This window comes from Castanea sativa, chromosome 12 (genome assembly GCF_040712315.1).
Source record: "Castanea sativa cultivar Marrone di Chiusa Pesio chromosome 12, ASM4071231v1".
In the NCBI taxonomy this organism is placed as follows: domain Eukaryota; kingdom Viridiplantae; phylum Streptophyta; class Magnoliopsida; order Fagales; family Fagaceae; genus Castanea; species Castanea sativa.
The window spans coordinates 20392031-20407390 of record NC_134024.1 but is presented as its reverse complement, the minus strand read 5'-3'; the positions used below and the strand labels follow the sequence as shown (position 1 = coordinate 20407390).

Here is a 15360-nt window from a genome sequence, read left to right as displayed (position 1 = left end):
TAAGAGGTGTTTGACTTGAGGAATTAGTGCAATTGCAATTATTCTAAATGAGAAAAGTTAATGAATGCCTTAAAGGAATTGGTTTAGTAAGTAATTTTATAAACTTTTGAGGAGAAAAGAAAAATGTAATTGATTTTTTAATAGATTTTTATATTTTCTATAAAAGTGATATTAAAATATTCATAAAAATAAAGTTTGGCTATCAAAAATCTCGATACCCAGATCAAAATTCAAAGAACCCAGTTGAGGTACACAAAATTTGAAAGAAAAGGATGGAGGATTTGAGCTTCTAAAGGAAAAAAGTTGACCAATCAAGAGAAAAAGTATTCATGGAAACTAAAAAGTGAAGGTGAAGAGAGAGAGTTGAAGAAGGAATCTTTTTGGGTTTTTCATAGAGAGGTGGCAATTGAAGAGGACTTGAGAGTTAGTGGCAGCAGTTGCGGTGGCAGCGAGTGTGGTTTGGTGATGATGGTGCAAGAGATGTGGTGGACATAACAATGAAGAAGACAGGGAGACCCGAGCACATTTCTTTTTTAAATTAATATTTGAATATATTTAAGGGTACAGAAATCATGTGTGTTAGGCTATAATCTTTTAAGTTAAATCAAGTTTAAAAAACTAAGGTGGCACCATTTGAATAGTGGGAGTAAAAAGGGTGTTTATACTACATCCTTATTAAATTTAATCTCTATTATTTTTAGGGTGAAATGTATTTCTAGGTACTGGTTGTGTGTGTTAGAGTTTCAGTCTTTATAACCCTAGGCTACTATTATAAAAATTAGGTCATTTTCTAGTGGTACTTTGGTTATGTAATATATTATAAGCCTGTTTAAAAAATTCTATATACTATTTTCGTGTTCGTATGTTTTAATAAGTATTAAAAGTACTGGATTGCTTGAATTCCTAAATGAAATCTTGCAGACAATAAAATTTACCATCATTAGCCTGGAAGGGATTGATCTGCATCCAAATATGTGATCCTTTTCATAAAATCGATATACAGAGCATATTGAAACTAAAATCTTACTGATTTTTTTTCTTTTTTCTTTTTAAATTTTAAATGCGCCTTAACCAAATTAGTTGGAATATAAATGACTAAAACCGAAGATCACTATAATGTGGCGTTTGGTACGGGGAATCCACATTACTCTCGGCATCCAGATTTCTAGGAATGTGATTCTTAGGAATCACATTCCTAAGAATGTAGCTATTCCTGTGTTTGGTTTTATTGAGAATATCTTAAGGTTCCTAGGAATGTGAGATGATAATATATGGTTTATTCCCAAGAATCTTAAATGAATTATTTATTTTTCTTATTCTATCCTTAGATTTGAATGTGAACTATCAAGTCCTTAAAAAAAAATCTTCATCTAAATAAATAATGAAAAACCAAATATAAACTATTAATTATGAAAAATTCAATAAAATTATAGTCTAAACATTTCAAAATGACAGGTACAATACAAAAATAACTATTTAAATTCTTAAATGCTGTTATTCTTAATAATAATTTTAAAAGAATTTAATCCATAATAATTTGTTTTATATTTGATCTTAATTGCTTAAATGATAATGAAAAAATGGTTAAAATTGTCAATTTATAAAAAATACAATTTCGTTTAAACTTGGGAATCTGGATTCCCACCTGTTTTAAAGGGAATCCACATTCCTACTGACAGAGGAATCCACATTCCCCTGGCATCTGATTCCTTACCGTGATTTGCAACCAAACATGGGAATCTTTAAATATTCCTGGGAATCCTAAAATATTACCCCATACCAAACGCCACATAAGAGCATTCACATCCGGAAATGCCATCTTATTCTATTTTACCATCTTAAAAAACTACTTTATCAATTATACCAGACTATTTTACAATATACCTATCATCCCAACTCTTATTTTCCTATACAACACATTAAAATAACAAACACACACACAATAAAATATGTTTCTTTCTCTTTCTAATTTGTCTTTCTTCCTCTCGCTCTCTCACAAAAACTCTTCACCACCATAAAATATTAATAAAACATGTACAGTGCATTCTAAAACATTCGAAATCCTTCATTCTTTATAATGCGTTCTAAAACAACCAATCATACATGTATAGTGCCCTCTATTACCAGCAGCAATTTATTAATACTTGCATTTAAAGATCTAGTGGTACTGTAGGCAATATATAACCCTAAACAAAAAATTGCCTTCAGCAGCATAAATTTAAAAGATTATATTGCTTTCCAAACAATTCCCTATATCCTTGCTTGTCCTTGTGAGAGACTGTGGCGCTAGGGAAGTGCATTTGGGGTTCAGTTGAGAATCCGCATGTGCATAGTAAGGGAGTCAATCTCATACTGGAAGTTGTACTAGTTTGACCAGTGGAACGATATATTTCAGTACCGGTCAATACCTCGTGTACCGTTTTAGGTTTACTGTTATTTTTTATATTTATAAATATATATATATATATATATATATATATATGTATGTATGTATGTGTGTGTGTGTGTGTGTATATATATATTATAATAAATATAAAAGTTTACTATAAAACATTACTTTAATTTAGAACAAATTATTCATGGTTTTAGACTTTAGCATCAATTAAAAGGAAAAAAAAAAACATAATATAAAAAATAGAAAAATTAATTGTTCATTGCATACTAAGAAACAAATAATACTAATAAGTTAATGCAAATAAGTTACCATTTTTCCCTTAAAAAAGTTCAAAAATTACTAAACTAAAAAAAAAAAAACATTTTTTTTTTGGGTGTATTGGCCAGTACGCCCGGTATCGGCCGGTATTGCCCGAAGTTGGCCAGTATGGCCGGTACGACCGATATTTAAACCGGTACGAAACGTTGGCAGTTTGATACCAGTATACATATCGGTACAGTATATATTGGCCGGTACTGATATGATATTAACTACCTTGCATAGTAATTGACCTACATTATGGGTTACCAGCTTCCAATATATTGATTTTTTTGGGATGTTCTCTCTCTCTCTCTCAAGTTTGTCACACCATATAAAAGGAATTCACAACAGTTCCCAAATTCACTCTATAGAATTCGAGCTTAGAATTAGTTGTCAGACTCTCTAGATTAGGTAAAAAGTGCTAAAAATTTCAAACAAATATGAATTTAAAGAAAAATATTTACGCACACAAACTCCGAATTAACATATAGGAAAACCACTTAATCTACAAGCTCAAGCTTCAAATTACAGCAAATTGATCCAATTTTTGGACCCTACAATCATGTGCTTGAAGGCACACCTTGGGGGATGGTATCAAAGATGTTACTTCGCCTTTTCTCATGTTTCTCAGTAAAATGCAATGGCAATGCCGTTGTTCACGCTCTAGAAGGAGGATTATTTTTATTTTTATTCTTTCATAATTACAAGTTTCACTTGAAGATATTCCTGAGTACAGTTCTTCTTGCTTTGTATGATATTTAATTTAGTAGGAATAAAAATCAAAGGATTTTTTTAATTATAAAAAATAGTTATTTTAACCATCCACTTTTATCATTATTATTCAACATAAGACTTTATGCACATTGAAGTCCTACTAAAATATATTTTAATTATTTTTGTCACCATCATGCGATAGCCATACATTTAGTAACTGTAAGGTCCCTCTAGCTAAGTGCTACCCTAATTGTTCATTTGAACTAAAGTCTAATTTTGTTACTATAAAGTTCGTTATCTACTGAACATATATGAGGAATCATATAGCAACTAAACCACTGGATTTAAAAAAAAGAAATGAAGAATATGAATTGTGCAGTTGTGCGACATGTAGCTTAGGCTCAATAATGTTTGTTTTTTACTACAAGTCGTATTAGTGTAATATTTTATACAAGTGCAGATCCGTGATTTTCAAGTCCTTGATACACATGCATGTCAGTCCCTGATTGGAAGTTAGCGGGGTTAGTTATTTCCGTTATACTGTATAACGGTTAGGAAGGTTGTTAGTTTAGTTTTTTCTGTTTTTGCTTAATCTCTCTTGCTTGGTTTCTAATGGTTAGTTTGGATTGAGGGGGAGGGAGTGGGAGTAGAGTAGATTTAGCATAAAATTAGTTTATTTCTAATCAACTCTACTCTACTCCCCTCCAGTCCCTCTCCCTTCCCCGTCCATCCAAACAGACCATAAGTGTATATAATCTTAGCACCTTGATGTATTTTATTTCTACTAACCAATAAAATTACTCAGCAAGTTTCTTGCACAATTGCTCTTTTAGCAACAGTTTTTTGGTTTCTCTAATGACATCTTGCAGACATTTATTGACAATTGGCCTTGAGGGGATACTAAGTCTTGCATCCAAATATCTGATTTTGAACACAAAGCTATACAAAGCGCATACTATAACTAGATATTTTCCCATTACTTTTTTTTTCTTTTTTTAATTTTTAAATACGACTCAGTTGGAATATATAAGAGCGAATGAATAAAAACAAAATGCATAATATACGTCCCTAATCTCTATTTCACTTCATTTGAAAATTGAAATCTTAATGCATTCCAAAATAGCCAATCAAACATATATATAATCACAGTGCCCTGAAATATGTGTTTCCAGAAGCATATTATTAGTACTGGCAATTAAACATCTAATACTAATAGTATAGATCTTAAATTTTCCAACCACTCTTGAATCATCAACTAGAGACCTATGTTTATTCAAAAGATCCTATGATCAATGTAAAATTGTTGCATCTAGTTTACATTTAAGTTATTGGTACAAATCTTTCAGAGTTGTTCTCGAAGTCTTGAGCATACATTCACATGCAACAAGTTGAGAATAGAAGAACCCATAGTCTTGACGCTGTGTGTTGTCATGATACATTCAAGTTAGGGTTAATCTTTTTTTACACACTTCAATAATATTCTAGTGGATTTGTTCACTTGGGTATTGATGATTAAATCCCCCAAGTTTTTACTATGAAATAGTTTGTTTCATCGGTTTTCTCAGGTCATCATTTTGTTGTCTTTGTGTGATGCATGTTTGTGTGTTGCTATTCAGTTTAGATCTAAAGCATAAGTGAATTAATTAATAATTTGATCAAGAGATGGTTAACTTTGTTACTATCGGGGCCAAAAACCCTAATAATAGCTAATCAAACATGTATAATCACAATGCCTTGAAATCTGTATTACTAGAAGCACATTATTAATACATGCAATCAAACATCTAGTAGCAATCTATGCATTACATAATCTTAAACAAACAGTTGCCTTCAACAACATAAATTTGACAGAATATAGTGTCTTATTTCATATCCTTGCTTGTCTTAGTCAGACTATGATGGCTCTAGGAAAGTGCACTTCAGCTTGATAAAATTTGAGAGACCATATGCATAGTTGGTCTAGATTTTGGATTAGCATGCAAGCATGCAATTGCCAACTTTCTGATGAGTATTAGTTGATTCTCAACCTCAAGAGTGGAAGGTGGAAGGCGTATGTCTAACAAATCATTCAACAAGAAATTATCCTCCACAGTTGAAGCAGATAGAATGGAGATGATTTCACCAGGATGCCTACCTTTGATCACTTCAATAGCCAAAACTCCAAAGCTAAACAGGTCGCATTTCTCAGTTATCTTCATTGTATAAGCAAGCTCTAAAAAAAAGTAGAATATTATGCCAATGTATTCATATGATCTATGTTCTATATTGATTAAACAAGTAAGTACATTACCTGGTGCAACATATCCATATGTGCCGGCAAGTGAAGTCCAATTGGATGAGTCTTGATTAAGAATCTTAGCTGTGCCAAAATCTGAAACATGAGCCTCGTACTCTGAATCCAACAAAACATTTTTGCTTGATATGTCCCTATGAACAATTGGTGTTGAACAATCATGATGCATGTAAGACAAAGCGTGAGCCACACCTTTGATGATATTCACCCTCTTATTCCAGTCCAATTCTTTAGCCCCTCCATCATTGCTCAACATTGAGGCCAAGTTACCCTTTTCAAGGTACTCGTAAACTAAAATTGAGAAACGTGAATGTGAACAAAAGCCATGCAATTTTACAATATTTCGATGCCGGATTTCTGTTAATGCGCTTATCTCATTTAAGAACTCTTTTTGTTGTGAAATATTACCATTACACAAGGATGTGAGTTTCTTAACTGCAAATGTATCTCCAGATATTAGCTGGGCTTTATAAACGGTTCCATATCCTCCTTCCCCAATGCAAAACTTAGCATCAAAACCTTGGGTTGCATCAAAGATTTCCTGGTACATTGTTCTTCCATCAAAAGTTGATATTGTAAACACTTCTTCCTTGTCAGTGTATGTGTTTTGATTTTCTTGTGGATTTTGCCCTTTTCCTTTTAAAATGAAGAATATTCCCAAGAATACCAATACAAGTGAAAGTGTTCCCAAGAGAGGGAAAATGATTTTATTTCCCTTCTTTGAGATATGTCTGGCCTTACAGGGTTGCAATCCCGTAATGTTTCCACACAATCCTTTATTACCTTGTAATGCTTCAATGTGAGCATCATGAAATGCTTGGCTGTTGGGAAGAGGACCCTCTAACTCATTGTAGGATATGTCAATAGACGACAAGCCACGCATCTTTTCAAAAACAGCTGGAATGAAACCGGAGAAGTTATTATGGGATACATTCAACAACTCCAAGCTCTGCATATTACTGATTTGTGAGGGTATCTCTCCTTCGAGTGAGTTAAGGCTCAAATCTAGCTGGGACAAATGAGCTAATTCACACATTTGGACTGGAATGTTAAGGATAAACTTGTTGTTGCTCATATTCAAGTAATGTAGTTTCAAAAGGTTCCCTATATTTCTCAGGATTGCCTTGCCAAACCTATTAGTGGATAGATCTAGATACTCAAGATTTATTAATGATCCAAGCTCCAAGGGTAAAGCACCATAAAGTTTATTGCCACTCAACGTCAACTTCGACAAAGAAGTGAACTTTCCAAATTCCTTTGGAACCTCCCCAACCAAGTGGTTAGAAGAAAGATCAAGTACTTGGAGTTGAACTAAGTCTCCAATTTCAACTGGTATACGACTAGAAATATTGTTCCCAGCAATCTTTAGAGTGGTTAGTTGTGTGCACTTGCCCCAATTGTGTGAGATTTCACCATAAAATCTATTGTAAATCAGGTCCATGTATTGTAGGTTTCTGTAGACACCAAAATCTTCAGATATATTTCCAAAGAGTTGGTTTCTTTCAAGGCGGACTCTAATTAAGTTTGTACAATTTCTCAAGGTTTTTGGAATTGGACCTGTGAGATTGTTGTTGTTTGCCCTTAGTAATTGGAGAGACCCACTATGGCATAAGTTTTGAGGCAAAAAGCTAGTGAAGTGGTTGGCATCTAGCAGCAGTGCAGTCAGCTTCGTTAAGTTTCTGATCCCTTGTGGAATGGGACCAGAAAGTTGGTTATCACGAAGGAATAAAGCTCTTAAGCAACTCAACCTACCAATGGAAATTGGAATAGCACCATTCAACTGATTTCTACTTAGTTCAAGATCAATTATGGACGTTAAGTTTCCTAATTCTTCAGGAATGGTACCAGAAAGTTGATTGTTGTACAGGTGTAAAAGAGTTAAGTTTTTAAGAGAACCTAAAGATATGGGAATTAAGCCAGAAAGATTATTTTTTTCAAGGTTTAAGAATATGAGAGACTTTAGATTTCCAATTTCTAGGGGGATGGAGCCAGAGAGCTGATTTTGGTTCATATGCAACAATGTTAGCTTTTCAAATTTTGCAATACTATAAGGAATGGGACCGGAGAAATTGTTGTTACTTATGTCCAGTTCAACTAAATTGGTAAGGTTTCCAATTTGTGGAGGAATGGAACCAGAAAGTTGATTATCATAGAGGTACAAATAAGCCAAGTTGCTTAAATTACCTAAAGATATAGGAATGGAACACGAAAAGAAATTACTATCGAGAGAAAAGTCAACCAAATAGCTCAAATTGCCTAATGAAGCGGGAATGCATCCACAGAAATTGTTGGCACACAAAGAAAGTTCAGTAAGAGACTTTAAATGACCTATTTTTGGAGGAATTGAGCCACTTAACTGATTTTTAGCGAGGTGCAAGACCTCAAGGTTGATCAGTAGGCCAATCTGGGGTGGGATTTTCCCCGAAAAGTTATTAAAGGATAGATCAAGATATATGAGTTTAGACAGGTAACAAATATCAATAGGAACTGTATTAAAGAGTTCATTCATGCTGAGGTCAACAAATGAAAGGTTAGGGAGTGATGAGAATGAAAATTCATGGAGAGTACCTTTCAAGCCTGAGTTAGTTAGGTTTAATCTGATAACACTTCCTGCATGGTTGCAAGAAACACCGAACCAACTGCATGGATTTGAGCTTGCATTTTGATTGTTGGAAGAATTGGTTGCATTATTATTAGGAAGGAGAGTCCATGAAGGCAGGAGTGACTGGTTTTCATTTTTAAGACTGGCTTTCCAATTGACTGACATTTGTCTAAAAGAGCTAATCAGTCTACTCCACAAACCCCAATAAATGACTAATGTGACTTTTTTGGATAGATGTCGGTCATTTATTAGGTATGAAACACCATATATGAGGTTAAGTTGGTATTACGGAAATATGTTATACTCTTTTCATAAAAAGAAGAATGGAATAAAAAAAGGAAAAAAAATTTATAATTTATAATTGGTGGGACTTAGGTTTAAGTAATGTTACATTTATAAAAATTTTATAATAAATTCTACGTGGCAATTTTAAAACCGACCGGTACCAAAATGTATCATTTTAATAAATAAATTGAAACAGGTTCCAAAATAGTGTTTATAACATTAAATGGAACAGAATATTTTGGTACAGGTACATACCAGTGTACCATTTCGAAATGTACCATAATATATATATTAAAAATATTATTATATTGAAAGAAATAGCACAAAGTTTTGTAAGTTAAGCGAAAAAAAGTAATGTTGTTTTATTTTTTAGGTTTTTGTGGGAAGAAATAAGATACAAAATATTGCGTTTCCAGTTTAATTTGTGTTGCATACACAGTAAGTTATAATATACACACACATATATCAAAAGATGTCTATTAAAAGGTCATATAACCTTTCAAATTAGATGTATCTAAAGGTGCCTATTAAAAGATCATAACCCTTAATATTTGATATATATTAAAGGTGTCTATTCAATAAAAATGTGCCTATTGACTGAAAATGTGCATATTGAATGAAAATGTCTTATTGAAGAGTCATAATCCTTTGGATATAAATAGTGGTTCATAATCATTTGGTAACTTCTTCTCTTTCATCTTTCTTAGAAACATAAGAAACCTGTAAGTTTTTTCCAAAATTGATATTTGTAGAACCCAATAAACACGTTTGTATCATGGGGATAAATTTGTAGTAACCCTTGAGCAACTCTTGTGTGGAGGAAAATGTTGTCTAAGGATAACATTCAATTGTGTCTTCAAGTCAATCAAATTTTTTGTTTGTCTACTAGATCATTTTGTTATTTCATTATATTACTCCTCGAAATTCCTAACAGTTTGGGCAGCTCATTTTTTGTAAGTCGGTTTTTTTCGGGCAGTTCATAACAAGTTATATTTTTCATTTTAACATTTATCAAGTCAATTTAAAATTTGATTGAGCCCTAAACCAATCTTGGGTCCTAGAATTTCAGCGTCATTGGGGAATAGAGGCCCAAGTCGTAAGGGGTATAAAATGTGAGGTCTACATGTACTTTAAAAATTTTAAATTTTTTTTAAGGGAGCAATTACATGTACTTTGAACATTGAAAAAAATGTATTCAAACCAAGGAAATCAATACCATACCAGTACTAGTCATACCAAGGAAATATATCATATTGGCCATTAAATTGATATCGGTACTCCTTCAAAACGTACTAGTAAAAAAACCGGGTTGTACCGGCCTATTTCAGTTGCAACAGCTTTAATCGGCCTGTATTGGCCGGTATTGGCATTTCGAGTTGTACAATAAAAATAATAAAAAATTGAAAAAAATTATTAAATTTGTTTTATTTAATCTAATAGATTGGTTAATATACTTGAGCTAATATGTAGGCTTATAAAATATATAGATTTTAAATTTTATGTTGATAAATGTAAAAATTAATAAATTCATACTTACATAAATAACACACACATGCGCGCGCGCACACACACACACATTTATGTATAGAAATATATAAATAGCGGTAAACCTGAAACAGTACACCAGTATCAACTGATATTGAAATATTTCATTCCCCTAGCTAAATTGAAATAGCCTCCAGTACGAAATTGACTCCTTTAATTCAAACTAGCACGTATAAATTTATGCATTAAGTATAGACTTGATGGAGCATAAAGTAGAATACAAAAAGTGAGACAAAGCATTTGTAATCGTTCTCATTTATGTTAAACTTTTTGGTGTTACTTTGTGCATGAGGACTTTGACTATTCAAGTGAAAAGAATTTTCCACTTTTTTAGTCAAGAAAAAGTTAAAAAAAAAAAAAATCTGTGAATGTAAATTCCAAGCATAATAAATAGATAATACGGGGAAAGAAATTGAGGAGCACCTTTTCTTCTTCTTTGGTGGAAAAGTTGCAATTTTATGCCCTTTGAACATTGAAAAAATGTATTCAAATGAGCACGCCTAAATTCATGTGTCAAGTATAGTCCTGATGAAGCATAAAGTAAAACATAAAAAGTGAAACAAATGATTTTTATTTGTCCTAATTTTTTTTCTTCTAACTTTTTGAACGTTAATTTGACTCTATAGCTCAAATTAATCCCCCCCTAGTCCTCAAACACTTCATACATAGGAACTTCGTGCATAGGAACGTAAGTTCCAAGCACAATAAATAGAAAATATGCTTGGGAAGAAAATTGAGGAGATCTTTTCTTTTTATTTGGTGGAAAAGTTGCAATCTATGCATGTTGAACACTGAAAAATTTATTCAAGCGAGCATGTCTAAATTTACACGTCAAGTATAGTCTTGATAGAGCATAAAGTAGAATAAAAAAAGTGAGACAAAGGATTTGTATCCATCCTAATTTTTGTTTCTATTTTTTTGGCCGTTACTTTGACTCTGTAGCTCGAACTAATCCCTCTAAGCCCTAACCCCCCGAACACTTTGTGCATGGAGAAGTACCATCCCACTAATAAGGGTGGGTGATCATTAAGGTCTATCAAATTTAATCACATTATATATTTACTTAAGAAAATAATCCAATTTTTAAATTGAATAATGCTAGAGATACAAATTATTTTATATAAAAATTACAAACTGCTGATGTGGTGAGTGATTATTGGTAAATGAAAAAGTGATATTAATTATAGGAATAGATGAAAACCAATAAGAAGTTGACCACATCAACATATTGTAAAATTGTTGTAAAATAGTTTGTAACTGTAGTATTACTCTTTTAAATTATTCATGATGTCATTGAAAACATGTATAACCAATCAATACTTGCAAAAGTTTAACGTAATATGATTATTTTTCTTTCTTTTTATTTGTTTGGTGTAAATATGACATATGATAATTATGGTAGTTATTAATAGACACTTATCATGATTGTGTTTATAAATGGATATCATTAGGCATTTACTAGGATTATGTTTGTATATTCTACTATTTAAAAAATGACGTAAAGGATTTTAATGAAAGATTTAATTATGGAAAAGAATTTAAATTCAATTTTAAAAAATACATATGAGAGTAATGGCATTTAAAATTGTGAGTAGATTATAAATTTCATTTTGTAAAATTTATCCTCTTTTTTGATTCATCGATAGTTGGGGGTGGTGGATTTGAACCCTAAGGTATGTTGGCAGACTGTAATACACAATGTAATGTAAAATGGTTATTCATATGATTTAGCTTTTCTATAATTTGATTATATTTATATTAAAGGGAATAGTCATTGCTTATGAATATCTATTGAATAGTGCTAGATATACAATTTTTTTTTTTACATTCCTCCCTAAAAGGGTTGTAATAGCTATTTCTTAGTAGGTGTAATAATTCCTAAAATTAATATATTTCCGAATAAACAAACTTTCCATAAGCACATAAAAATTATGTAAATAAAAAATCATATGAAAAATAACTCATCTCTCTCTCTCTCTCTTTCTCTCTCTCTCTCTAATTTAAAAAATAATATTTTATAGGAAATATAATTGTATGAGTAAAATATTTCCTAAAATATATATCTTTACTTTTATTGTAATGTTATAACTCACAACCAAACTTATAAATATGTTTAATTATTTCCTTACAACACATTTTATTCCTAGTAATAAATATTATCATTCCTATCTTAATCCTCATTTAATGTACCAAACATGCTCTAAATGTCTTCATTGGAAATAGTGGGAGGTGCCAACTAGTGGAGTTATAAGGCTCTTGGTGATTATAGATTATAGATTATAGATTATGTGATTCAATTTTTTAATATAGAATATTAACGTAATTTTTTATTTATTATAAACCTAATATTGTGGGTTTCAATTAGCTCAACATCAATAGTTGGTAAAATCTATTGTCATCTCATAAGAGACTTAAGTTTGAATCTTGCCTGCACAAAAAATCAATTAGTTTTTTAGCCTAATGTAAAGATCAATACTCATAAAATAGGCACAGAATAGATTTCATAGGTTCAAATCTTATTGTATCTATATGTAAAACTAAAAATAAAGTCCTATTGTCTCTATTGGAAACTTAATATGAAAGGAATTAATTAAATTATGAAAAATAAATTACATTCTATTCAATATAAAGAAAAAAAATAGTTGTTATACATTTCAAATCAAATCTTTTATAAAATGTAACGATTTATTCTTTAAAATCCCACAAATTACCTATGATTGATTTTGTACTAAAGTTTTGTAGTATTTATTTTTTAATGTAAAAAAAAATCATTTTAAAGATCTTCTTCTTTTTTATTGTGAAAGATAGTGTTGTTATTATACATTATTAAAAGTACTCACTTCATTTTGCCAAAAAAAAAAAAAAAACTTATTGCATATGTGGGCGCAAGTGCCCACAGTGAGCACCCCGAATGCCGCATTGGTCATGCATTGTTGCTTATGTTTGGGAGTACCCCTCGGCTAAGTGGACTCGGCAAAGGATGAAAATGGATTTGCCACCTAGATTAGGTTTAGGAACTATATGTATAGCACCCTTGTATGAAGTACCAGTCTTACCAGAGCACGTTTCCAGAGTTTAGGCATGGGGATGAGAAGGTGTTAGGCACCCAACCTCACTCGATCTGTGGGTTAACCTCTAGTCATTGTGTTTCACATCCTAATTCCATCAAAAAGTCCTCTAATTTGCATCTATCAACCAACCTAGCATTCGCCTATATGGCAACATCTTTAAGAATCAATCATCAACAACATGTATCCCTTCAAACTTAAAAATAAATCTAAACATGACATCCACACATGTTCTAATATACATCTAGGCATGGCATACCCTATGATTCATCTAGCATCTCATGCTTCATATAACTAAGGGCAGTAAACATATCATATGCAGTAACATCAACATTGCATTTTAATCTCATTTTAATCTTCAATTGTCAAGGAAACAAACCCTCATATTAAAAGATGAATGTTCATACTCAAATGCATAACTTACCCTTACCTCTTTGCATCACATCACCTATACATCAATGCATGTTCATGTTGTTCATCAAAGAATATAAACTCTAATTATCAATCTAACAAATAAATCATGTAAAACATGTTATTCTATTGACTCTAAACTTAAATATATGAAATCTAAGTTAAGTAGACTCCAAATATGTATTTAAAACAAAGCAAAGCAACAAGAACATCAAAACCCTAAAATCTAGATTTCTAAGTACAAACATGCGTGCGGGAATACACAAAGTATGCGTACTCATGCATGAAGCATGTACGTGCATCCCCGCCCAAAAACTTAGTCTCAAAATAGCAGATAAAATGAAATAGAGATTAACATAGCATGCTTCTAACCATGGAAGCAATAAAACCTAACTACAAAACATATATATTAAAGCAATAAACAAACCAAATGAAAGAGACAAGGTTAGACCTTTACTTCAAACACAAGGACTCTTGAAGTTTTAATTTGACCGTTCCCCTCTGACAATCTATCAAGACAAAAACCAGAAGGTTAGTAAGCATAAAACTCGAATGTCAAGACTAGAATAGGTCCCAACCAAGTAAAACCACAGAGGCAAAACTCCACCGGGTAATTTTAAGGTCACCACTCCCAAGAATCCACTATTATCAATCATAAGTGGTTACAAGTACAAGGAATCTTACCAAAACCTTTGGTTTATCCCGAAATACCAACCTACAGTTGAACTCTTACCCCAATACTTAATTGGACTTGTATTGTAACAGCAATCTTTCCGTTCAATGCACAAATCTCAGTACGTGACTAACCAATGATGGACGAATCCCAGTACGTGACTAACTCCAGCAACTTGAAGAGGTAGTTAGCTGCAAAGTTCTTCAGTTCATCAACAACGAAAATTAGAAAGCTCCTTGGTCACAAAACCCAAGCGTAAAGACACATTAGCTTCTTCAAAGAGAATAATGAACTCTGTCACTTTTTGCACACGCGACAGCCTTTAAAATAATCCTTATATATATATATATATATATATATATATATATATATATATATATATATATATATATATATATAGGGTTGTGAGAAAAGAAATCCTATACAAATATACAAGCATGAGCCGAAAATCAGATTTGGAATTTCTGATTTTATAAGTCTCGACAGAAACAGCTTGTGTCGAGCTTCTATCAAGTTTCGACTTTAAATCTCAATATAAGTCTTTCTGCCGAGATTGCTGTCGAGCTTTATTGAACAACTGTTCTTCACTTGTTTCTTGGTCAAATCTTCATGGCTTTAACACTTGACTTGAACAACATGTTTCTTGAAGTCTTAAACTCATCATATATCTACCCAATTACAAGTAAAGTGCATTTTGTCAAAGGATTAACCAATTACATAAAATATGTCCCTAACACTTGTGTTCTATTATATGTATGAATCTTGGTCGTCATCTCAGTAACTGAATAGGGTGGGATATGTCAATGGTTATTTTGTGGGATAGCTTGAATGCTCTCTCTCTCTTTAGTGCCAAGAAAGCGGTAGAAAATTGAAGCATGGTTGGAGATTTTCAATGTATTAATATTTTCTCCCTGCTTCTCTTTCTATTCCTTTTAATTGGGCATTGTTTGGTTCCCAAAAAAATAGAGAAAAATCAAACTAATACTATAAACAATGAAGGAGTTAGGATTTCAATTTAGAGGGATAAGATTAAAAGGAAAGTTAATTTAGAAAATATTAATTGATATTAACAAC

General features: G+C 31.9%; 1 protein-coding gene across 1 annotated transcript; it reads right to left on the bottom strand.

The window, feature by feature from the left end:
* Nucleotides 1-5328: 5328 nt before the first annotated feature.
* LOC142618378 (uncharacterized) lies at nucleotides 5329-14950 on the bottom strand. The gene is made up of 4 exons (XM_075791298.1): nucleotides 14923-14950; nucleotides 7959-8525; nucleotides 5700-7886; nucleotides 5329-5621 (listed from the first exon to the last, which is right to left on the bottom strand). Exons 1-4 carry the CDS (start codon nucleotides 14948-14950, stop codon nucleotides 5329-5331), a joined length of 3075 nt encoding a protein of 1024 aa, XP_075647413.1.
* Nucleotides 14951-15360: the final 410 nt, after the last annotated feature.